The 27,431-nt window shown below is 42.3% G+C and overlaps 1 protein-coding gene across 1 annotated transcript in view; it reads right to left on the bottom strand.

Moving 5' to 3' along the window:
- The window catches only part of gucy1a2 (guanylate cyclase 1, soluble, alpha 2), a 142,603-nt gene extending 115,410 nt beyond the window's left edge, over window positions 1-27,193 (bottom strand). The window contains exon 1 of the mRNA XM_055637048.1: window positions 26,879-27,193. Within this exon, the coding sequence (XP_055493023.1) occupies window positions 26,879-27,076 (198 nt within the window). The 5' untranslated portion in view covers window positions 27,077-27,193. The remainder of the gene's footprint in view (window positions 1-26,878) is intronic.
- Window positions 27,194-27,431: the final 238 nt, after the last annotated feature.

Genomic DNA, 27,431 nt, shown 5'->3' with positions numbered 1-27,431 from the left:
TTTAGATCATTTCTCCCATTCTTCTCTGCAGATCCTCTCAAGCTCTGTCAGGTTGGATGGGGAGTGTTGATACACAGCTATTTTCAGGTCCCTCCAGAGATATTCGATCGTGTTCAAGTCCGGGCTCTGGCCTGGCCACTTACGGACATTCACAGACTTGTCACAAAGCCAATCCTGCATTGTCTTGGACGTAAGCTTTAGGTCGTTGTCCTATTGGAAGGTGAACCTCTGCCTCAGTCTGAGGTCCTGAACACTCTGGAGCAGGTTTTCATCAAGGATCTCTCTGTACTTTGCTCCGTTCATCTTTCCCTCGATCCTGACTAGTCTCCCAGTTCCTGCCGCTGAAAAACATTCCCACAGCATGATGCTGCCACCACCATGCTTCACCGTAGGTATGGTATTGGCCAGGTGATGAGTGGTGCCTGGTTTCCTCCAGACGTGACACTTGGCATTCAGGCCAAAAAGTTCAATCTTGGTTTCATCAGGCCAGGGAATCTTGTTTAGGTGCCTTTTGGCAAACTCCAAGCGATCTGTCATGTGCCTTTAACTGAGGAGTGGCTTCTGTCTGGCCACTCTACAATAAAGGCCTGATTGGTGGAGTGCTGCAAATATAGTTGCCCTTCTGGAAGTTTCTCCCATCTCCACAGAGGAACTCTGGAGCACTATCAGAGTGACCATCGGGTTCTTGGTCACCTCCTTAACCAAGGCCATTCTCCCCCAATTGCTCAGTTTGCCAAGGGGCCAGCTCTATAAAGAGTCCTGGTGGTTTCAAAGTTCTATTTAAGAATGACAGAGGCCACTGTGTTCATCGGGACCTACAATGCTCCAAAAAATGTTTTATACCCTTCCCCAGATCTGCGTCTCAACACAATCCTGTATCGGAGGTCTACGGCCAATTCCTTCATCTTTATGGCTTGGTTTTTGCTCTGACATGCACTGTCAACTGTGGGACCTTATATAGACAGGTGCGTGCCTTACAATCAATTTAATTTACCACTTGTGGACTCCAATCAAGTTGTAGAAACATCTCAAGGATAATCAATGGAAACAGGATGCACCGAAGCTCAATTGTGAGAGTCACAGCAAAGGGTCTGAATACTTACGTAAATGTGATATTTCAGTTATTTCTTTTTAATTATTTTGCAAAAATTACTAAACACCTGTTTTCGCTTTTATATTATTTTGCGTAGATTGATGATAAAAAAAATGAATGTAATCAATTTTAGAATAAGGCTGTAATGTAATAAAATGTGGAAAAGGTGAAGGGGTCTGAATACTTTCTCAATGCACTGTAACTCTATGACTCTAAGAGAGGACTGCCTAATATGGGAATGTATGGAAATCAAATTCTCTTCCAGGTTGCCAGTAAGAGAAAACAAATTATGTCTCATTCAGCAACTGCCTTACAATAATATATTTTAAATCAGTGTCAAGAAGAATCCCGACCCAAAATGTCACCTATCCATGTGTACCGGGGATGCTACCTGACCCACTGAGTTACTCCAGCACTCTATGTCCTTCTTTGTAAACTAGCATCTAATTTTTTCTAATATTTTAGTATAAGCTCATTTGATTTAAAAGCACTATTTTGAAAAACAATCTATTTTCAGAATATAAATTTATAAAATAATTTTTAAAGAACAGTATTTTCATGACTGACGGTAGAACAGTATAGATCATTCAGTAGTTTGTCAGGATTTGAAGCATGCTATCAGAACTTGCTTGGGAACTTGTTCCTATTTGATTGGCAACGGAACCATCCTATCAACAACTAGAGAGCTGTCCCGAGTTATTATTTACCTCATTGGAGATCCTCAGACTACCTTTAATTATACTTTACTGAACTTTATCTTGCACTAAATGTTATTCTCTTTATCATGTATCTGTACACCATGGATGGCTCAATTGTAAGCATGTATAGTCTTTCCGCTGACTGGTTAGCATGCAACAAAAGCTTTTCACTGTACCTCGGTACACGTGACAATAAACTGAACTAAACTACATGTCTCTGAATGATTGGCCATCTGTAGATGAATCAGATGAGTGAAGTACATCTGTGAGCAATGATACCAGGCAGCGGGCCACTTCAGCCTGATCTAATCTATGAATTAACAGTAATCAATTATCTCCTCAACGAAGATGGCTGAAAAACCATGGGTTTGTGCAAGCACAAGGAGGTTTTAATTGCTCAATAAATAAAGATTACTGCTTTGGCCTAAAAAATGAATTTTGTGATCTCTTTCCCTCAAAATAATTTATTATAGTGAATTACTCAAAAATTAAATTATAAAATATTAAATTAACACAAATCTCTTTTTTTTTTTAAATCGTTTTTCTCCTTTATCCCTCTCAACTAACCACATGTTCCCCAATAATTATTTTACTTCCATGTTTAATTTGGGAAAGTGCAAGGTCAAATGTGACTTTGGGAGGTCAAATGTGAGGAGAAGATATACTGTTAATGGAAAGCCCCTTATCAACATTGACGTACAGTGTGATTTTGGAGTCCAAATCCATTGCATCCTGAAAGAAGAAACATGTGTAGATAGCGTGGTAATGAAGGCATATGGTATGCTTACATTTATCATCATTGCATTGAGTATAAGTGTCAGGAAGTCATGTTGCAGTTTTACCAAACTTTACAAGTTAGTAGTTGGCAAATCATACAACTTCATATCATTATTCTTCAGTGTCCACCATTAACTGTAAAACTTATAATGATCAATAATCTAGTTTGAAGAATGTTCCTCAAAAGTGGCACATTGTGTAATGATCAATTGTTTCACTGTTCACAGTTTCATTTCAAATTAATAATATACTATCCTATGCATAAACAATGCTAGTCCCATATATTTTGCAGTACTTGCAGTGATAAAGCCCCATCAAATAAATTGTAGTGTTATAAATTAGTTATGTGTACTACAAGAAAAAGCTTGGAGCAAAACCTGAAAGCTGAGAATGCAGTCATGCAAACATTACAGCCCATTTCAAGTGTGAGAACAGACCACCTCAAAATTAAGCATTGTTTTCAATACCCCATGTTTGAATTCATTGAAGAATCTGATGGTAAATTGTGTTTTTTAATTTTAGAGCCACTGCTATCTGAAAAAAAAGTCTTGGCACGTTTATATTTATTATATACATTTTGTGCATTTCAATTAAATAATATTTCAGGCCACAGATAATGAAAATAAATGTCAAGCTTCATTCATTGAGCTGGCAACATCATCTAAGCCTCTTAAAGGATATCATCACTTAAATGAGACCATATTTAAGCCAGTTTGTAGGCTGTTCCTTTTAGCTGAAGGGCCCAGATCTAAACAGCAAAGTATCACAGTAAAATATTAGCCTCTTATGGCAGAAGCCGAGGGGAAATGTATTTTTATAATAGTCAACGCAAACTCCACACTAACAGCATCTGTAGTCAGGATCGGGCCCACGTCTCTGACATTATGAGCCAGCAACTGTACCGCTGTGCTTCTGTGCCACCTTTTCATGTAGAAAAAAGGATTTACCAGATAAAGGGATGGTTGCGAGTGTAGACTTGGGCCAAAATAGCTCAGGTGGTTGCCAGACTAAACTTTTATAGCACTTTCCGATAGTCAGAATATAATACGTTAAATCTTTACAAATTAATATTCTAATCCAGGACTAATGGTTAGCACTTAAAAAAATCAACATAACCATTCCAAATAACTGGAAAGGTTTGATTAGTATTTTACAGCAAATATATATTGATTAATCAACATTACTAAAAGAATGAAGCTCCATATTAATGTGGCAAAGGTTAGGCTTTCCTGAAATGAGAAGAAAAATATTAAAATCAAATTATTGTAAATAAATAAATTTCCAACGATTTATTAATTGGGGACAGTAAAAACATACCAAATATATCAACAAAAATCATTATGTATTAAGATGCCACAAACAATTAATTATTTCATAGAGTCGTAGAGTCATACAGCATGGAAACAGGCCCTTCGGCCCAATTTGCCAAGACTGCCCCATCTACACTCGTCCCACCTGCCTACGTTTGGCCCATATCCCTCTAAACCTATCCTATCCACATACCTGTCTAAATATTTCTTAAGTATTGCAATGATGCAATTTGACAAACAAAATTGAGGACATTCAGAAACAATTCAACAGCTTCTTGTACTTTGCCTTCAATGTAAATATTATTTAAATTGAAAAACTTCAGTTTCATTAACATCCTGTGGTAGAGAAAACTATCAGACAAACTCAAATATACCCCTTTAATGATGCCATCCATTTGCAGGAAAGTAGTTCTTCAACACAATTTCTGTGCTCCATTTGAAAGGAAGTTCATAAAGATATGCAGATACATATTAATCAGAGAGAAACTAGCATGTTTGAAAATCGACAAACTATCCCCTCCTCTTTAACATCACCTTAAGGGCCTGTCCCACCAGCATGCGATAGCATGCGTCTAGTGCGACCAAACGTGGTCGCTTGAGGCGTACGGCCTCACGGGGCCGGTCCCACTTCGATCGGCGGAGGCATATGGAGTTGTGCGGGGCTGGTCCCGACATGGCGCGGGGTTCCAAAAATCTTGCACTGTCCAAAATCCTGCGCGACAATGGCCTGTCGGCCCGCAGCCGCATTGAGGCCGTACGCAGCGTCTCGACGTCGTACGCAGCATCTTGACAGCGTACGCCTAGCGCGTGGCGTTGCCCGATGTCACCGCCCGGCGTGCCGTTGCGTGATGACGTCACCGCCCGACGCCATGTCACGTCCAAATTCAGTCAGCCGCCTCCCAGCTGATTGGTGAGTATGATGTCGGGACCAGCCCCGCACAACTCCATACGCCTCCGCGGTTGGAATTGGGGCCGGCCCCCTGAGGCCGTATGCCTCAAGCCACCACGTTTGGTCGCGCTAGACGCATTCAATTGCATGCTGGTGGGACAGGACCTTTAGTATCTGGGTTGTATGCCCCTGTGCTGGTGGCCACTACATATACGGCAGTGATTGTCACTATTAAAGTGCTGTGTGCCAATAACACTTATCCCATCCCAACCCCTCACCCACTCCCTCCTTCCCCCCTACATAAATATAAGGTAATTCTGAGTATATAAGTATATTTGACTATTTGGTATTAAGGAAAAGATATACATTCTACAACGTGAAACACCCTAAATGTAAAGTGTGGTTACTGTTATAAAGTAGGAATGGCAGCTGTCAATTTGCAGACAACAAGATAGAAATGAGGTAAGAAAAGAAAGACTTGCATTAAAATTGCAACAATCATGACCTCAAGGAGTCTCAATGGTTTACAGTCAAAGAGGAGTTTCTGCAGTGCAGTAATTTTTGTTATGTGTGAACTGCAGCGTCCACATTTTACACCGTAAGATGCCAAAAACACTGATCAGATAAACAGGTGGATCAGTTATTTTAGTGAAATACAGTTAAATATGGCCAGAACACTGGTAGAGTGCAGAAACAAAGAACTGCAGATGCTAGTTAATACACAAAAGGACACAAGAGTGCTGGAGTAACTTAGCGGGTCAGGCGGCAGCTCTAGAGAACATGGATAGGTGATGTTTCAGGTCGGGATCCTTCTTCAGACTAGACGATTGTACCCATTCTTCAAAACAGACAAATTATCCGTTTGGAATCTCGCCTCAAGTACTGCATTTACAACAGTGCAGAACTGATTTAATGCACTGAAGCACCAGCCTGAGTTATGTGTTCTGAGCTCTTGTTGACATCTTACAATTATTATCAAAGCTATCAGTGTGTAAGGATCTACATATGGTTGAGGTGATCCATCTTCTGTCAGCTGCACTCCTACACAGACAAACTCCCACACTCTGCTATTTCATGCAATATGACATCTCTTGATGAAACATCGGAATATGTTATCAGCTTTAGTATATTACAACAATTTTCAGAAAACATTTTAGTTGGATTAAAAATAAGTAATGACTATGCCTCTTCCTACAAGCCCACAAAGTGTACACTGCTCTAACATAATTCAAACTCCTTCACAAAACACCTACAAACTTTTGACCAAAATTCAAGCACGGATTAAGATTGATAAATAATAATAATTATTTTATTTATAGAGCACTTTAAAAACAAACATAGCTGCAACAAAGTGCTGTACATCGCTAATCATTGACAAAAAAGTTAATACACACCAAAAATAACAATCAAAAGAAATAGTAGGAAATGCAATGTAAAATAAAGAAACATCAAAAACACCACAAACAGAAGCAAAGCCTCAGGCATGGTCAAAAGCCAGGGAGTACAAATGTGTTTTAACACCGTTGAAGATGGACAGTGAGGGAGCCTGTCTGATGTGCAACGGCAGGGTGTTCCAGAGTACTGGACCAGCAACAGAGAAGGCTCTATCCCCTCTGAGCCTACGACTAGACCTCGGTACCTCCAGGAGCAGCTGACCAGCTGACCTGAGGGACCGGGCAGGAGCGTATGGGTGGAACAGCTCAGAGAGGCAAGGCGGGGCGAGCCCATTCAGAGATTTAAAAACAAATAACAGTATCTTAAAATGAACTCGAAAGTGCACCGGGAGCCAGTGTAGGGAGGCCAGAATTGGCGATATGTGCTCCCTCTTTCGAGTCCCTGTTAAAAGGCGAGCAGCAGCATTCTGAACCAACTGGAGACGAGCCAGTGAAGAATGAGCAACACCAAAATAGAGCGCGTTACAGTAATCCAGCCTAGATGTAATAAAGGCATGGATTACTGTCTCAGAATGCTGCCGCTCGAGAATGGGCTTCACCTTCGCCAGCTTCCTTAGGTGAAAGAAGCTGGACTTAACCACCGCGCATATTTGGCGATCTAATTTAAAGTCACTGTCCATCCTAAAACCCAGGTTCACAACTGTTGGCTTCACGTACCTTGACAATGGACCTAAATCAACAAATGGAGGTTCACGGCAGCCATTGGGATCAAATAAAATCACCTCTGTCTTCTTTTCATTAAATCCAAGAAAGTTTAGGGCCAACCAGGACTTAATGTCATCAAGACAAGACAGAAGCGATTTTACAGAAAAGGCGTCTTCCCCCCTCAGCGGCAAATAAAGCTGGGTATCATCTGCATAACAGTGGAAAGAGATGCCATGCTTTCTAAGGATGGAACCCAGATGAAAGTCTTTTCAAGAAGTGCCATTGGGAGTGTGACATTCTCAGCCCATTAACCTTTGCACAGTCAAGATGTTGCTCAATAAGGATTTTCCATGGGGACTGCATTGTCTTAATAAAATGCACCATTTCCCTATTAATTTCTCTCTGCCATGGCTCACGCTAGCATTCTTGCCTCCGAGTCAAAAGGGTGCATGTTCAAGAACTGCACTAAAGCCTTGAGCACAAAATCTTGACTGACACTTGAGTGCAGTGCTGGACAAGTGCTATATATTTTTAACAAGACCAGTTGGAGGTGGCTTCTATTAGATGTGATGTTAAACCAGGATAGAGAAGAATTTTTCAGATTGCCATTAAATATTCCACAGAACTATTCTAAAGAATTGAAAAACACCAATCTGCATTTTCTGCCAACATTTATTGCTTAACCACCATCACTAAAAAAAATGGACTTAACATGATAGCATAATTTTTCTGGTACATTTTCTTGTGCAATTTGGCTGTCTTGTTACATGCATAACAATGATAACTACACTTCAAAAGTACTGATGTAAATCAAAAATCTACAGCTGGTGGAAATCTGAAATGACTCAGAAAATTTTGGAAACACTCAACAGATCAAGCGGTAAGAAAAACAGGGTTAGTGTGTTAGGTCAAAAACCCTTCATCAGAAATGGGAAAGGGAGAAGGACAATATTGCAGAGAAAATGGAGGTGGGATGGATAGGACTGGGAATATCTCTGATAGGATAAGGCCAGTGTTGTTGTGGTGATAGGTTGTATAGGTCATCTAGTAGGTCGATGGGTTAATGGGATAATATGGGCAGTAAGAGAAATTTTAAAAAGAAGCAAAAGGCATGAGAATTGTTAAAGGGTGAAAATACAAAGGAATGCAAGAAGATGGGAAACACAGGTCTAAATATCATATGTTTAAGAGGGAACTGCAGATGCTGGAGAATCGAAGGTTACACAAAAAAGCTGGAGAAACTCAGCGGGTGCAGCAGCATCTATGGAGCGAAGGAAAAATCCTTTTTTCCTTCGCTCCATAGATGCTGCTGCACCCGCTGAGTTTCTCCAGCTTTTTTGTGTAACCGTCTAAATATCATGTCTAGTATGTCAGGCTGTGCTAATGTAAAGAGATAAACTGGTAATGAAACTGGTGAAAGACGATGTCTTAGATGTGAAGGCTCGAGGGGTGGAAGACAAAGACCAGGGAAACTCTACCCAGGAAAGGCAGAGGAGCAAGAAATATAACAGATCTGGTGAAGGGCTCAGTCAATGGTAGGTAAGCGCCATTGTTCAAGGAGAGAAAAATATCTCTAGGGCATACCAGTGGAAATTTAGTTTAGTTTAGAGATACAGCATGAAAACGGGGTCCACGCGGAGTCCACGCTGACCATTGATCACCCATTCACACTAGTTTTATGTTACCCTACTTTCTCAACCACTTTAACCTACAAGTCTGCACATCTTTGGGAGGTGGGAAGACACCAGAGCACCTGGAGGAAATCCATGGGCGACAGATAGCACAATGGGCTAAGAGTTCGGCTGGCGACCGGAAGGTAGCCGGTTCAAATCCCGCTTGGAGTGCATACTGTCGTTGTGTCCTTGGGCAAGACACTTCACCCACCTTTGCCTGTGTGTAATGGAATGTAATTACGGCGGCAGGCGCGGGCACACCGCGACGCCCTGTGTCTCCCTTTCAAGGGAGATGCTAAAAATGCATTTCGTTGTCTCTGTACTGTACACTGACAATGACAATTAATTGAATCATTTCATTTCATGTGGTCACAGGGAGAACATTCAAACTCTGCACTGGCAGCACCCGAGTTCGGGATCCAACTCAGGTTTCTGGCGCTCTTGCCATTATAACAAATATGATGACGGTAGAAATGACTTTGAGACTAAAATGATATCCCTACTGGAGACAGGATTGGAGGAAGTACAGTGAAGATAACTGTGGGAATTCTTCAGTGGCATGTGAAGAATATTTGTACTGAGAGTGATATCTATTCCAAATACGATGCAATTCATCGGCATCGCCTTAAATCACCAGTTACAGTCTAGTCTTACATTTACAAAAGAAGAACTTTAATCACCAATGGCCAAGATATCAAAACATTTAATTTACCAAAATATAAGAAATATAAACAAAAATGATGGCTCTCCCGTCAGCTTTTACTAATATTTAAATGCAAAATTTATGATTTAGATGAAGGGATTCAAAGTAGCATTAGTAAATTTGCAGATGACACAAAGCTGGGTGGCAGTGCGAACTGTGAGGAGGATGCTATGAGAAGGCAGGGTGACTTGGACAGGTTGGGTGAGTGGGCAGATGCAGTTTAATGCGGATAAATGTGAGGTTATCCACTTTGGTAGCAAAAACAGGAAGGCAGATTATTATCTAAATGGTGTCAAGTTGGGAAAAGGGGAAGTACAACGAGATCTGGGGGTCCTTGTACATCAGTCAATGAAAGTAAGCATGCAGGTACAGCAGGCAGTGAAGAAAGCAAATGGCATATTGGTGTTAATCAATCACTCAATCAATCAGTTTTATTTGTCACTTGCACATAAAGTGCAAGTGAAATGAATTTGCCGGCAGCGGTATAATGAAAAAGAACACTCAAAAACACAATAAAAATTGAACACAAACATCCACCACAGCATTCATCACTGTGGTGGAAAGCACAAAAATTGCCCAGTCCTCCTCCATTTTCCCCCGAGATCGGGATCTCAACCCTCCGCAGCCGCTGCTGTGAGCGTCCAGATGAGTAGACAAGGTAAAAAATCCAGGTAAGTCCATCATAACAAGAGGAGTTGAGAATGGGACCAAAGAGGTCCTAGCAGTTGTACAGGGTCCCAGTGAGACCACACCTGGAGTATTGTGTGCAGTTTTGATCTCCAAATTTGAGGAAGGACATTCTTGCTATTGAGGAAGTGCAGCGTAGGTTCACAAGGTTAATTCCCAGGATGGCGGGACTGTCATATGCTGAGAGAATGGAGCAGCTGGGCTTGTATACTCAGAAATTTAGAAGGATGAGAGGGTATCTTATTGAAACATATAAGATTGTTGAGGGTTTGGACACACTAGGGGCAGGAAACATTTTCCCGATGTTGGGGGAGTCCAGAACCAGGGGCCACAGTTTAAGAATAAGGGGTAAGCCATCTAGAACGGAGATGAGGAAACACTTTTTCACATAGAGAGTTGTGAGTCTGTGGAATTCACTGCCTCAGAGGGCAGTGGAGGCTGGTTCTCTGGATACATTCAAGAGAGAGCTAGATAGGGTTCTTAAAGATAGCAGAGTTAGGGGATATGGGGAGAAGGCAGGAGCAGGGTACTGATTGTGGATGATCAGCCATGATCACATTGAATGGCAGTGCTGGTTCGAAGGGCCAAATGGCATACTCTTGCATCTATTGTCTAGGATGCTACCTGGTAACTCTGTAGTTTTAAAGCCTTATGAAGCCCGTCCCACTTAGGCGCCTTTTTTAGGCAACTGCAGGAGATTATGCAGTCACCACATGTTCGCGGGTGGTTGCCGGGGAGTCGCCTTCATGGTCGTGTGAAGTTCCCGCATTCTGGGAACTAGTCGCGACCTCATTATGGTCGCCAATTGGGAAGAAAAACAAGTAAGTAGTAGTTTTCAGAAGCAAGGATAACCGACTGGTAATGTTATTGTCCACCGTGTTTCACAGCCGCATATCTCTAGCTTCTTAAAAGTTGTCTCCACTCCTTCTCCCCCCTCTCCCTCCCCCCCCCCCTCTTTTAAAGGACTTATCGTACACTGTGGTTTCGCTGTCTTAATTACAGCGCCAACAGATTCAGATTCAGATTCAGATTCAATTTTAATTGTCATTGTCAGTGTACAGTACAGAGACAACGAAATGCATTTAGCATCTCCCTTGAAGAGCGACATAGCAACCTTCCTGTTCATCGCGATATCACCTTGGCTTTGCACCGTGTGAATTTCACTCAGACATTGCTGCCCCCGCTCGCCCTGTCCCACTTAGCATAACGGGCTAGTGAAGGAAGTCGCCTGAAAAATCGCCTAAGTGGGACTGGCCCATAACTCTGCTGTACTTGATGTGAACCTGGGTTGACACAGCAGCGCAATGGTAGAGTTGCTACCTTACAGTGCCCAAGACCCGGGTTCAATACTGACTACGAGTGCTGAGTTTGTACATCTGCAATTTTCCAACACATTCATCCAAATGGAGAGTAGCACTTTGCATAAACATTTTTTACATTCTTAGGTAGACATAAAATGCTGGGATAACTCAGCGGGAGAGGTAGTATCTCTGGAGAGAAAGAATGGGTGACGTTTCGGGTCGAGACCCTTGTTCAGACTGGTTCTTACAATCTTAGGATTGCCTCATAACCAAAAGTTGAAACTAAAATTATGTATTTTAAATTCATGTAAAGTTAAACTCCATTTACAGTGACATGGTATTGTGGTGCAGTTGGTTATGTAAATATTCCTCAACTCTCCATTTACATTTTTCCTGTTTCTTTCAATATTGAGACAAAACTATGAAATGAATCATGTTAGTCACCAAATCTGTAGAATATCTACACACAGAATACAGAAAGAGTAAAAAAAAAACCAGGTACTTCCAAACAAAATATAAATCAGAGTGAATATTAAAATCAATGACCTGGACTTTGCAGTGAAGCTTTCAACATGGATAGTTATAACTGGGTAAATCTCTCAGTCCTATTCAATCTTACACGTGCATTTAAACATGGAAATCTGGAAACTACTGTCGGCAATTCAGCATTCCTTGCCAATAAACTTAGTATTAAATCACTGTAATAGAGTGAATCAGGGTCTACACCCAACATAGGTTCACACTATTGACAGATTAGTTATGGTTCAGCTATAAACAAATCTTTAAAGTGGTATTTGCAAAAATTACAACTGAACAACCTGAAAATTAAGGTAGTTAGTTTATTATTGTCACGTGTATCAAGGTACAGTGACAATCTTTTGTTTACATGCTATCCACTCAAAGAAAAGACTATCTACAAATACAGCAAGCTATCCACGCGCACTGATGAAGAATAGAACATTTAGTGCGAAGATGTAACATTGAAGTCCGATGAAGTCCAATTAAAGAAAGTTCAAAGGTCTCCAATGAGGTAAATGGGAGGTCAGGACTACACTAACTTATGAGAGTATTTTTTTCATTTGCCTGACAACAGCTGGGACGAACTGGAGTGTAGACTAGGGCGTGTGTACAACTTTGCTTCCTATAGTCAAAACCTATCTCCATTGTCTTGCTGACATTGAGGGAGAGGTTGTAGTCTTGGCACCAAGTCACAATCTTCTCAATCGTCTTTCCCTACTCTGTCTTGTCATTATTCGATAACCACTCACTACACTGGTGTTGTCTGCAAACCTGTAGATTAAGTTGGATTGGTATTTGGCAGTTGGGAGTGTACAAGGAGTATAAAAGGGGGCTGAGAATGCTTCCTTGCGGGGCACCAGTGTTGAGAATTATTGTGGAAGGTGATTTGTCGTCTATCCTCACTGGCTGTGGTCAGTGGATCAGGATGGCAAGGATCCAGTTGCAAAGGGGAGTGTTGACTCTAAATTCCACGAGTTTGGAAATGAGCTTGTTTGGGATAATGGCAATTAAGCAGAGCTATAGTGGTGAATAAGACTCGGATGTAGGTGTCCTTATCCAGGTGTTCCAGGAATGAATGTAGGCCCAGCGAGATGGCATCAGCCAAGAACCAGTTTTAACAGTACCTGTAACAGTAGGACAAGGCTGCTTGGTAGGCTGGAGTTAATATGCTCCATAACTAGCGATTCAAAGCACTTCATGGTGGTGAATGTCAAGGCCACTGGTCGGTAGTCATGAAGGCAGGAGATGTTGTTTTTCCTTGACACCGGAATGATAGTGATTTTATTGAAGCAGGTGGGTACCTCAGAATGGAGTAGGGAGAGGTTAAAGATGGTTGTAAATACTCCTGCTAATTGGTCTGCGTAGGTCCCAAGGATGTGGTCTGGGACTCCCGCCGGGCCAGCTGCTTTTCATGGGGTCAGCATCAGGAAGGTCGATCTTACTTCTACAGTGACCGTGGGAACAGACACACTCGAGTCTGTCAGGGTGGATGTCGTAGCAAGCATAGAATGCATTAAGTTCATCAGGGAGGGACACACTATCGCCAGCAATGCTGCCTGACTTCGCTTTATAACCAGTTTTAGTAATCAAGCTTTGCCACAGCCGACAGGTGTTCAAGCTATGGTGGGATTTAACCTTGGAGAGGTATTGCCTTTTGGCATTCCTGATGGATTTGCGAAGATCGAGGCAAGATGGCTCTGGACCATCTGTGAAAAGGCCATCAAGTAGAGAGGCTTTTCAAATCAACTAGATTAAAGTGCACCCATTGAGAAACATGGACTGAAGGAAGGAAGAAATGCAAGTTATTTTTAAATTGTGAGCAATGTTCAGATTGAGGAGAGAGATGAAAGGGAAATGCAGAAACTGTTTACAGATCTATTTAAAAAAATAAACATACACACTTCACTGTTTTGCTTTTCCCTTTTATCTCTCCTCAATCTGAACATTGCTCACAATTTAAAAATAACTTGTATTACATCCTTCCTTCTTTCAATCTATGTTTCTCAATTACACTTTAATCTGAAAAGCCTCCCTACTCGATGGCCTCTTCACGGATGGTACAGAGGTGGCACAGAGAGTGCCAAATTAAAACAGGTCGGATTAGTAGTGATCTTCGTTGATGATCCTGCAAAATGTCCGAAGCAAATATACATACACAGGACAAATGCCTTCTCCCCATATCCCCTGACTCCGCTATTTTTAAGAGCCCTATCTAGCTCTCTCTTGAAAGCATCCAGAGAACCTGCCTCCACTGCCCTCTGAGGCAGAGAATTCCACAGACTTTTTTGAAGAAAAAGAATCTGCTGCCGACAAGATCATCAGTGAAATCATACAGAAAATGTCCTTCCATGGCGATCTTGTGTTTATTGCTTCCAATTTTCAAACTTCCCACAAGCTAACACAAGTAAAGACATACACGGAAAAATGTGAGAGAGTGATTTTAGCTAACAAAGATCTTGAAGAAATACAAAATATAGCTAAAGTTCTCAAAGGTAGTTGTAATACACAAGATGTCAACATGAATGTAGAGTCTGTAGCTCGTCTCGAGTATGCACCAGTGACCTCAGTTGGGGTAGAAAGAAGTTTTTCACAAGTGAAGCATACTCTGTCTGACAGAAGGCATAGTTTAACACCAGATATTTGAAAAAAAAAATGCTAATAAATTTGTGCAATCAGGCAACTTTGGTCATTTAAGTATACCTTTATATTATTATTTTTAACCATATTTTGGTGGTGGAAGTAAATGCCTTTTCATGCCTTTTTTTGTTAAAAATGCATTTTCGTGCCTTTAAAAAAAAAATTATTATGCCTTTTTGTCTGACTATTTCAGAGTTTTTGTAGTGCCTAAATATCCTGCCTCTAGTCATAAGATAAAAAGCACATATTATTGGGAAAATACATAGTCTAAAATATTGATATTCTTAACCATTGGTTTAATAGTACAGGGTAGTAGTTTCTTCCTTTAAATGCTCATAGTCTTATCACAGAAGAGGATAATTATTACCAGGTCTCAGGAGGCTACAAACAGATCGATCCATATATCCAGTCACAATGTCAATCAGCAATGTTTCGCCAACTTTAGATTTACACACTAAAGCTTGCATACTGAGAAACAGGCCCTTCAGCCCACCGAGTCCGTGCTGACCAACTATCCGCATACACTGCAAACGGGACAATTTACAATTTTACTGAAGCCAAATTAACCTACAAAACTGTACATCTTTGGAATGTGGGAGGAAACCTGTGCACTGGGAGAAAACCCACACAGTTACCGAGAGAACGTTCCAACTCTATACAGACATCACCAGTCAGGAACAAACCCAGCTCTGTGGCATGGTAAAGCAGCAACTCTACCGCTGCGCCACCGTGCCACCCATACTACAAAAGTACAACAAAATAATAAAGAATAGAAAAGGTTTTGAAATCCCTTACACTTTGTGCACAGAGAAAATCATCTCCTTTAAACTGCAATGGAAATTTTAATTCAAATTCTTATTTGGTAATGATTTCTTATTGTCACATTAACAATATACAATGCAAAACTTTGTTTTGCATTTTATCCAGTCAAATCATGATTACATTAGGAAGTACAGAAGAGAAAATAAACAGAGCGCGTAATAGTGTAACAGCTACAAAAAGAGTACAGAGATAAAAATGCAAAGGCCACAATGAGGTAGATTGGAAGATCAGGAAATGTATCCCTATTAAATGAGTGATCCTTTCAAAAGTCTAATAACTGCAGGAAAGAAGTTCTACTTAAATTTGGCAGTGCATGCTTTCACGTTTTTGTATCGTGCCCGATGGGAGATGGGAGCAGAGAAAACGATAGCGGTGTGAGTGGTCATTGATTATGTTGGTTGCTTTCTCAAAGAATAAACATTTTGGGTAACTTGCATTTAGACTCCGTGCACTGTTTCTATGTAATATGTAGTAGTTGTACTTAGGTATGGCAGTATTCATACTGATCAATATGCAAAAACAACTTCACTGTACCTTGGTGCACGTGATAATAAAGGAAGCATTAAACCATTTGGCATCCTTGATTATTTTTGCTATTTTGGTTTGATAGCCATACAACTTTGTAAAGTATCCAGGAATCTTTTATCTACAACAGTGGTGCTATCTAAGCTCTAATTACTTTTGTAGTAAAAGTGTTCTTTTCATCATTTTAAACGAACAAAGAAATATACCAATTCTATTAGAAAACAAGGATCTGGGGGTACTTGTTCATCAATCTCTGAAAGTAAGCACGCAGGTACAGCAGGCAGTGAAGAAAGCGAATGGCATGTTGGCCTTTATAACAAGAAAAGTCGAGTATAGGAGCAAACAGGTCCTTCTGCACTTGTACAGGGCCCTAATGAGACCACACCTGGAGTATTGTGTGCAGTTTTGGTCCCCTAGTTTGAGGAAGGACATTCTTGCTATTGAGGGCGTGCAGCGTAGGTTTACAAGGTTAATTCCCGGGATGGCGGGACTGTCATATGCTGAGAGAATGGAGCGGCTGGGCTTGTACACTCTGGAGTTTAGAAGAAGGAGAGGGGATCTTATTGAAACATATAGGATTGTTAAGGGTTTGGACACACTTGAGGCAGGAAACATGTTCCGATGTTGGGGGAGTCCAGAACCAGGGGCACAGTTTAAGAATAAGGGGTAAGCCATTTAGTACGGAGACGAGGAAACACTTTTTCTCACAGAGAGTTGCGAGTCAGTGGAATTCTCTGCCTCACAGGGCAGTGGGGGCCCGTTCTCTGGATACTTTCAAGAGAGAGCTAGATAGGGCTCTTAAAGATAGTGGAGTCAGGGGATATGGGGAGAAGGCAGGAATGGGGTACTGATTGGGGATGATCAGCCATGATCACATTGAATGGCGGTGCTGGCTCGAAGTGCCGAATGGCCTACTGCTGCACCTATTGTCTATCGTCTATAAAAGCATCAGAACAAATATTACAAATTAGTTAAACAATCATCACAAAGGTAAATAGCAATACAGTTCAACAGAGATGTCCAAATTACTCAAGAACATGGTAGAATCAATAATGATATCACGGAAGAATTTTGTCTCAAAGCCTTCAGTGTCAGGTTCATACAAGGTGGATATAGCCCTTCAGCCCACCAAGACTGCACTGAACATCATGCACCAATTTACACCAATCCTCTATTATACTCCACACATTCCTATCAATCCCCACAGATTATACCTGTCACCCCCATACTTCGTGCACAGATGGATTTATAATGACCAAGCAACCTGTACACATCTTTGAAATGTGGGGATAAAATTGAATACCCAGGGGAAACCTATTTGAACACCTGGAGAACATGCAAACTGCACACAGTCAGTATCAGAAGTCAGAATTTAATCCAGGGGAGGCAGCAGTTTCATTGGCCGAAATATTGTGCTGACTGCTCAAATTAAAACCTGCCGGGTTTTTTTCCACTAGATCAAGAATATGTGAAATGCCCTTAGTTCCATTTACGGTTGCTCAGAATTCTCATACATATCCTACATTGGATGAAATACACTCTGGAAGAGACACTGTATGGAGAAGATTTATTAGATTCTGGCATCAGCAATCCCCACGATTGCTAATTTTCTTCATAAATCAGCCCTTCACACATTTAAAAAAAGAACCACATTTTTCAGACACAATGCTGAAAAACAAAGAATTAATAGGGTTTATCTTTGCTATCATGGGTTCATACTTTAGCACCATCAGTTCAAGCTAACCGGTGCGCAGACATTTTAGTAGAATATTCTCCAATAGATAATGGCTACTTCTGCTTTACTACAATGTTTAATAGATTGTGCAGCAACTGCTCAACATCACCATTCAAGACAGATGCCAAACTTAATGATGCTGCAACAAGGGAACATTTATGTAAAATATTAACTCACATTCTTTTATCATTAGGACTGGAACAGAAAACACAAAAGATGAAAAACACAAACATCAATATTTCCCTTAATGATATCTCGGATACAGCTAGTAGAGATGACTACAGTAGTGTCATTATGTACTGAGTGTGTAAACAGAATGTGGTTTCAACCAAATGTTTGATGAGTGTGTATGGACTGTAAAATTCATACCTGCAGTTTTCATTAAATAGAAACTAAGGAGATATCAACCAGCGAGCATTGCCATGGTACTAAATTAGGAAAAATAGATATTTGTGCACTAATATCAACCCAAATTTACTTTCCAGACTGCACAACCACGGATAATTTTTGTCAGTAGTAATAATAAAGTAATATAGTTACACTGGTCACAATCAAATCTTTATGAATTACTTTATTTTCATTAAAGTCCTTCAAATATGGGTAGCACATTGGTGCAGCCAGTAGAGTTGTTACCTTTGAGCGCCAGAGGCCTGTGTTCAATCCTGACAACAAGTGCTGCCTGTGTGGAGTTGGCGCGTTCTCCCCGTGCCTCAAATTCACTTGGACCATCTCCGACATCCCTACCGTTTCTATATCTCACCGTTTCCATCACAGGAAACAGACTATTAACCAACATCTACTACACACCCACTGACTCCCATAGCTATCTTGACTACACTTCTTCCCACCCTGCTTCCTGTAAAGACTCTATCCCCTATTCCCAATTCCTCCATCTTTGCCGCATCTGCGCCCAGGATGAGCGGTTCCATACCAGGGCATTGGATCATTCTTTAGGTAACGGGGGTTCCTCTCTTCCGTTATAGATGAGGCTCTCACTAGGATCTCTCCGATATCCCACAGCTCCACTCTTCCACCCCCTCCCCCCATTCGTAACAAGGACAGAGTCCTCCTTGTCCTCACCTTCCACCCCATCAGCCGTTGCATACAGCATTTAATCCTCCAACATTTTCACCACCTCCAACTGAATCCCACTACTGGCCACATCTTCCCATCTCCGCCCCTTTCTGCTTCCCACAGAGACCGTGCCCTCCGAACCTCCATGGTCAACTCGGCCCTTCCCACCCAAACCCCAGGTACTTTCCCCTGCAACCGCAGGAGATACAACACCTGTCCCTTTACCTCCCCCCTCGACTCCATCCAAGGACCCAAACAGTCTTTCCAGGTGAGGCAGAGGTTCACCTGCACCTCCGCCAACCTCATCTACTGTATACGCAGTTCCAGGTGTCAACTTCCCTACTTCGGCGGGACTCGGCGATCGTTTCACTGAACACCGCCGCTCAGTCCGTCTTAACCTAGCTGATCTCCCGGTGGCTCAGCACTTCAACTCCCCCTCCCATTCCCAATCTGACCTTTCTGTCCTCAGCCTCCTCCATTGTCAGAGGCCCAGCGCAAATTGGAGGAGCAGCACCTCATATTTTGCTTGGGTCGTTTACACCCCAGCGGTATGAACATTGACTTTTCTAACTTCAGATAGCCCTTGCTTTCTCTCTCCATCCCCTTCCCCGTTCTCCCACTAGTCTTCCTATCTCCGACTATATTCTATCTTTGTTCTGCCCCCTCCCCTGACATCTGAGGAAGGGTCTCGACCTGAAACGTCGCCCATTCCTTCTCTCCGGAGATGCTGCCCCACCCACTGAGTTACTCCAGCATTTTGTGTCTGCCTCCCTGTGACTGTGTGGGTTTCCTCCAGGTGCTTCGGTTTTCTCCCACATCCCAAAGACATGCAGGTTTGTAGATTAATTAGCCTCTGTAAATTGCCCCTAGTGTGTAAGCAGTGGATGAGAATGTGGAATAACATAGAACTAGCATTAACTGGTGATCGATGGTCAGCATTGACTCCATGAGCCGAAGAGCCTGTACCTTTCAATCAACCAATCAAAAACTTGCTAGAAGAATATGCAAGTAAAGATCAGAATATTTTTTCTGGGCCAATTTCCACTTTCAGAGCCCCTATTACACTCATCTCACGCCTTGAACAGGTAATATTGTTTTCATGCTAAATGACATATTCCCAAACAACCACTTAATTCTCTCTACATCATCATCTATATCTCGTTTCCCCAATCCCTAACCAGTCTGAAGAAGGGTCGCAAACTAAAACGTCACCCATTTCTTCTCTCCAGAGATGCTGCCTGTCCCACTGAGTTACTCCAGCTTTTTGTGTCTATCTTCCACTTAATTCAATGCTCTATCATGTGAATAGATTCCCTGGTGGATAAAGGAAAAGGTTCAAAGATGTGCTCAGAACTACCTTAAAAAAAAAACGGTAACGTTCTGACTGTGTCCTGCGAATCTTTGGCATATAAACTCTTATCCCGCATTGGGAGCATTCGGGATAGTATAGAGATCCTCTGGTCCTTGCACAGGTCTGGATAAATAGTGAAAGGAGCACCTGACCTTACAATCTATCCACCCCCTACCAAACGGGCATCGCTTGCCTCATTTTGAGATGTTTGCGATTCCCACATTGGACTTATCAGTTGCCCATTAAACTGGAATGGGAGCAGTCACCAATGATCCGGAGGATGTTTTCTTTGAAATGTATAATTTCTTTCATTTGAGTTACTTCAATTCTAACTCTTTGATTTAGGTCCTGCACCTTCTAATTATGTTATCATTAACGGCCTGAAATGGCACCCACGCCTTTATAGTTTTTGCTTTAAATGTTCTTCTAGTGTTGACCAGGGATCAAGCAATGGAACGTTATGCTTTGATAAATCATGATGTATCAAGTAAGATTTAGCACCAGTCATGAACATTTATGCTGCCTAGACTGTACAATCAAGAAAGATGAAGTTGCTACTGTGACACTTTGAATTGTTTATGTTCAGTATTTCAAAAGATATATTATACATTGATTCTGGAAGCCACCTTTTCTTCTAAAACATGTGGTTTATATTGATTAATTTTGAATTAATAAATTTTACAGATGGAGGATCTGTATGGACGCTAGCAATTCTCAACTTTGTGTTTTGTACACAGAAACATAGAAAATAGGTGCAGGAGGAGGCCATTCAGCCCTTCGAGCCAGCCAGCCATTCATTGCCATCATGGCTGATCCATAACCAGCAACCTGTGCCTGCCTTCTCTTGATTCCGCTCGCCCCAAGAGCTCTATCTCACTCTTTTAAATTGATCCAGTGAATTGGCCTCTACTGCCTTTTGTGGCAGAACATTCCACAAATTCATAACTCTCTGGGTGAAAAAGTTTTTTTCTCATCTTAGTTTTAAACTGACCAAAAGGTGCCAGCACAATAACCTGGCCCTCAACGCCAGCAAAACCAAGGAACTGATTGTGGACTTTGGAAGGGGAAGATTGGGGAGCCACAGTCCCGTTTATATCAACGGGTCGATGGTGGAAAGGGTCAAGAGCTTCAAATTCCTGGGCGTGCATATCTCTGAAGATCTTTCCTGGTCCAATCATAAAGAAAGCACATCAGCGCCTCTACTTCCTGAGAAGATTACAGAGAGTTGGTATGTCAAGGAGGACTCTCTCCAACTTCTACAGGTGCACAGTAGAGAGCATGCTGACCGGTTGCATCGTGGCTTGGTTCGGAAACTCGAGCGACCTGGAGCAGAAAAGACTACAAAAAGTAGTAAACACTGCCCAGTCCATCATCAGCTCTGACCTCCCGTCCATCGAGGGGATCTATCATAGTCGCTGCCTCAAAAAGGCTGGCAGCATCATCAAGGACCCACAGCATCTGGGCCATACACTCATCTCCCCACTACCTTCAGGTAGAAGGTACAGGAGTCTGAAGACTGCAACGGCCAGGTTCAGGAACAGCTACTTCCCCACAGCCATCAGGCTATTATACTTTGCTCGGACAAACTCTGAACATTAATAGCCCATAATCTGTTTACTTGCACTTGATCAGTTTATTTATTCATGTGTGTATATATTTATACAATGGTATATGGACTCACTGATCTGTTCTGTATTTGTGCCTACTATGTTCTGGTGTGCTAAAGCAAAGCAAGAATTTCATTGTCCTATCAGGGACACATGACAATAAACTCTCTTGATCATGAAATGGCCTCCCATTTATTCTTAGACTGTGGCCCCTGGTTCTAGACTCCCCAAATATTGGGAACATTTTTCCTGCATCTAGCTTGTCCAGTCCTTTTATAAGTTTCATAAGATCCCCTTCATCCTTCTAAATTCAAATGAATACAAGCCAAATCTTTGCAATCTCTCCTCATATGACAGACATGCCATCCCGGGGATTAACCTCATAAACCTATGTTGCACTCCCTCAATAGCAAGGATGTCCTTCCTCAAATTAGGAGACCAAAACTGCACACAATACTACAGATGTGGTCTCACCTGGGCCATGTACATCTGCAGAAGGACCTCTTTACTCCTATACTCAAATCCTCTTGTTATGAAGGCCAACATGCCATTAGCTTTCTTCACTGCCTGCTGTAACTACATGTTTACTTCCAGGATTGGTGTACAAGGACACCCAGGTCACGTTGCACTTCTCTTTTTCCTAATTGGACACCATTGAGATAATAATCTGCCTCCTTGTTCTTGCCGCCAGAGTGGATAACCTCACATTTATAAACCTTTTACTGCATCTGCCATGCATCTGCCCACTCACTCAACCTGTCCAAGTAACCCTGCAACCTCCTAGCATCCTCTTCACAGTTCACACTGCCACCCAGCTTTGTGTCATCTGCAAATTTGCGAGTGTTACTTTTAATTCCATCATCCAAATCATTAATATATATTGTAAATAGTTGCGGCCCCAGCACCGAGCCTTGCAGCATTCCACTCGTCACTGCCTGCCATTCTGAAAGGGATCCGTTTATTCCTACACTTTGGTTCCTGTCAGCGAACCAATTCTCTATTCATGTCAATACTCTACCCCCAATACCATGTGCTCTAATTTTGCCCACTGATCTCCATGTGGGACCTTATCAAAGGCTTTCTAAAAGTTCAGATACACTACATCCACTGGCTCCCCTTCATCAATTTTACTTGTCACATGCTCAAAAAATTCCAAAAAATTTGTCAAGCAGGATTTCCCCTTCATAAATCCATGCTGATCGATCAATCCTTTTACTGCTACCCAAATGCACCATTAATACCTCTTTAATAATTGACTCCAGCATTTCTCACACCACCGATGTCAGGCTCACTGGTCTATAATTCCCCCTTTTTCTCGCTCACTCCATTCTTGAAAAGTGGGATAATATTAGCTACCATTAAATCCACAGGAACTGATCCTGAATCTATACAACATTGGAAAATGATCAACGATTTCTAGAGCCACCTCCTTGAGTACCCTGTGATGCAGACCATCAGGCTCTGGGGATTTGTCAGCCTTCAGCCCCATCAGTCTACCCAATAATATTTCTCGCCTAATGCAAATTTCTTTCAGTTCCTCCGTCTCCCTAGATCCTCTGCCATCTAGTACATCTGAGAGGTTATTTGTGTCTTCCTTAGTGAAGACAGAACCAAAGTACCCGTTCAACTCTTCTGCCATTTCCTTGTTCCCCATAATAATTTCACCTGTTTCTGCCTTCAAGGGATCCACATTTGTCTTTACTAACATTTTTCTCTTAACATTCCTAAAGAAGCTTTTACTATCCTTTATATTATTGGTGAGCTTACCTTCATACTTCGTCTTTTCCTCCCATATTGCCCTTTTTGTTACCTTCTGATGTCCTTTGAAGGTTTCCCAATCCTCTGGCTTCCTGCTTCTCTATGCTATGTTATACACCTTTTCTTTTAGTTTTATACCATCCCTAAATTCCCTTGTCAGCCACAGTTGCCTCTTACTCCCCTTATAATCTTTCTTCCTCTTTGGAATGAAATGATCCTGCATCCTCTGGATTATGCCCAGAAATTCCTGCCATTGCTGTTCCACCATCAATCTGCTAGGATGCTTTTTCAGTCGACCTTGGCCAGCTCCTCTCTCATGCCTTCATAGTCCCCTTTGTTCAACTGCAACACTGACACTGCTGATTTAACCTTCTCCCTCTCAAATTGCAGATTAAAACTTATCATATTATGGTCACTACCTCCTAGCAGTTCCTTTACCTTGAGTTCCCTTATTAAATCTGGTTCATTAGACAACACTAAATCCAACATTGACCTCTCTGGTAGGCTCCAGTACAATCTGCTCTAAGAATCCATCTCAGAGGCACTCTACAAACTCCCTTTCTTGGGGTCAAGAACAAACCTGATTTTCCCAGTCTACCTGCGTATTGAAATCTCCCATAACCACAGTGGCATTACCTTTGTTACATGCCAATTTTAACTCCTGCTGCAACTTGCACCCTATATCTAGGCTACTGTTTGGGGGCCTGTAGATAACTCCCATTAGTGTCTTGTTACCTTTACAATTCCTCAATTCTATCCACAGCGACTCTACATCGTCGGTCCCTATGTCACCCCTCGCAAAGGACTGAATTTCATCCCTCACCAACAGAGCTACCCCACCTCCTCTGCCCACCCGACTGACCTTTCTATAGGACTGAATATTTGGTTCCCAGTCCCGATTCACCTGCAGCCATGTCTCTGTAATGAGACAATGTCATATCTACCAATCTCTAACCGAGCCTCAAGCTCATCCACTTTACTTCTTATACTTCGCGCATTCATATATAATACTTTTAATCCATTACTCACCTCACCTTTCACATCGATTCCAATTTCACTTGGCCATGCTCTCATGTCCCTTAGTGAGCTTTCTGTCCCATTAATTCTGGTGTCTTTCTTAACTTTTCCTATACTCCCTTTCCCTTTAACTCCATCCTTGTATTTCCAATTTTCCACGGGTGTGTGACCCTATTAGCCTCCTTCCTTGGCGGAAGGGACGATCAGATTCCTAGGCAACTGGCCTGCGGGATGTTTCCAATCAACGCGCACACCGAGGGCTGAGATACTCTGCTCATGGGACTGCAACTTTAGACGGTTAAAAATCAAAGATGCTGCATGGAATAAGCAAAACTCGGCTCCGTTTGCAGAAACAAGGAACTGCAGATACTGGTTTACAAAACAAAGACCAAAAAGTGCTGGAGTAACTCCGCGGGTATGACAGTATCTTTGGACAACATGGCTAGGTGACGACTTGTCCACCACTTGTATCATTAATAACCCAGCTATTTCAGCAGTTGGTTTGGTGACTATGTCTCCATTAAATCCGAGCCAAACAATGGAAAAATACAAGTTCAACCCTTCCTAATCAGCAATGCTAGATGATCTCCCGCCAGGGCACACTGGTGCCAGCATTTGGTTTTGCATTTTGGGTCCGCATGACGAATGCTCGAAACGAAGTGTGAAAAGACGCAAATCGTACAAGACTGGGTGCAACGTTAATTCAAATTTCCAATGTCAGCAGCAGTAATACATCAGGTTGTTAGTCCATTAATCCATACATCATTGTTAGTTCCTGCCTCATCTCGTCTGTCTCCAACTGTGAATTATTTCAGAGTTTATCTTCATAAAGATAAACGCTGAAATAATCCACACACAATGTGATGAATGAACTATTTAATCAGAATCTAACTTTATTTTACTCGAACACATTCTAAAAGCTGTATTTGTTGCATATCACACAAAATAGCCGAGGAGCTTAAATAAAATGTAGAGAATAAAGTAATACGATAGGCACTGGTTTACACCAAAGATAAACATTTAAAAAAGCTGGAGTAATTCAGCGGGTCAGGCAGCATCTCTGGAGAAAAGGAACAGGTGATGTTTCGGGTCGAGACTCTTGTTCAAACTGGTCTGAAGAAAGTTTTCGACCCGAAACATCTCCTGATTCGGCCCATGGATCTGCTCCACCATTTGATCAATGATCTGATCCACAGGTGCATTTATTGCATTTCCAACTAATTCCGTTTCGAGCTAGGAGCGAAATAGCATAAACGAGTGAACCCATTCGTTGGGGTTAATGGTACAGCAGGTGCAGGTTATTATTGATAAATTAAGGAGAGTTATGGAGATAACTGATTTAAAGACGAGGCTTCATTTGATAATGCCCTGCAATAACAGCGCAGCGCTTAGATAAATGACGACGTTCTCTAAATTGATTAGACGGTCAAAAATCAAAGATGCTGCCTGGAATTAGCACCAAAGATTACATTGCCAATCAGACTTGAGTTGGGGGTGATACTAAATAAAAGTTATTCTGAAGCATTAGTTATGTCAGTGCACTTAAATGGAAAAGGCGAACTGTACTCCGGACACTCAATACGTCAAGGTGATCAACGTGAGATTGCACAGAACTGGATGTTAAATACAGCTAAACACACAAAGTGCTGGAGGGACTCTGCAGCATCTGTGTGTGTGTGTGTGTGTGTGTGTGTGGGAGGGGGATTGGACGGGCGACGTTTTGGGTCGCGACCCTTCTTCAGATCTCATCTAATATCAGTATCGTTAATCATGTGCGTGAATTTGATGACTAGGCGAAGCCTGAAAGCTTCTTAAAAGATCGCGGGTTATCGCTATTTCTAAAAATACCAAATCTCACATCGAGTTTAACTAGAAAAGACTTGCCTCTATAACTTGACGGGGTCGGGTCTCAAATGGTCAACAATAAAGATATCTCAGACTTTTCCCCGTACGAAATAGAGGCACTGAGTCATATATTACGGAAACAGTCCAACTGGCCCATGCCTACCAAGATGCCCCCTTTGTCCTAAAGGTCACATTTGCCCTAGGCTTGAAGAAGGGTCCATTCTCTCCAGAGATGCTGCCTGACGCGCTGAGTTGCTCCAGCACGTTGTGTCCTATGTTTTTGTAAACCGGCATTTGCAACTCCTTGCTTCTACATTTCCCCAGTTGGTCCATTTCCTCTAAACCTTCCCAGTCACTCACTGTACATGTATAGTGACAATAAATGGCATATCTATATCTATATCTATCTATCTATATCTATCTATATCTATCTATCTATATATATATATCTATCAGTCCATGTACCTGTCCAAGTATATTTTAAATGTCGTTATAGTGCCTACCCCAACTACCCCTTGTGGCAGTTAGTTGCAGATAGCCACCGATTAACAAAAGACAGACACTAACAGGCGGTCACTCGTCTTGCCCAAAGTGAGCCTGAAACATTAGAGGTTGTCAGGCACCCGAGAGGTGGAATCGTTTGCACAGAATAAATACACCTCTGGGAACATTCAGAACATAACAGCGGCAAGAGGGGTTGCCTGGCATGTAAAGTGAGAAAGATGAGGCAGTGGTGGAATATGTATCGTGTTCTTTACCGTGGGAAGGACAAGTTTCCGGATGCTCGCTCCTAGACAGTCCAGGTTAACGCGCCGCCGGGCTGCCGATCTGCTCCCCGAAACCGAGCTCTTCCCATTCAACAGCCGCGAAAAGGGACAGCCGGCGTCCTCGGGGCTCTCGGGGTAATCCGAACTGGTGGAGCTGAACGATTCGGACGAGATCTTCCTGCCAGACATCCTGGTCAATGGTGCACATCAGCGTGTCAAGGCGTCGAACCCGAAGCTGCGCCGTGCACCGCTGGTGTCGCCGGTTCATCGCCCGAGCTTCAGAGTGGCCAGCGCCGATGCGAGCGAGCTCCCAAATCCCCTTCCTCTCCTGCTTTACTCTCCCAGAACAAACATTTTTAAAGCTCACGGTCGCTGCGATCACGTGTTTTCAGACGTCGTTAATGCCGCCCCAAATTGCCCTTAAAAGCCGCGGTGACAAGGCTTAAGGGACAGCGGCCGAGCCTTGCCTTGTAAATATTCCCCACATCACATGGAGGGCCCCTCTCGGCACTGGCCCCCACACACACACACACACACACGGGCA

The sequence above is a fragment of the Leucoraja erinacea genome, chromosome 6 (assembly GCF_028641065.1).
Source record: "Leucoraja erinacea ecotype New England chromosome 6, Leri_hhj_1, whole genome shotgun sequence".
Classification (NCBI taxonomy): domain Eukaryota; kingdom Metazoa; phylum Chordata; class Chondrichthyes; order Rajiformes; family Rajidae; genus Leucoraja; species Leucoraja erinaceus.
The sequence above is the reverse complement of the archived record's forward strand: the minus strand, read 5'-3'. Positions and strand labels throughout refer to the sequence as shown.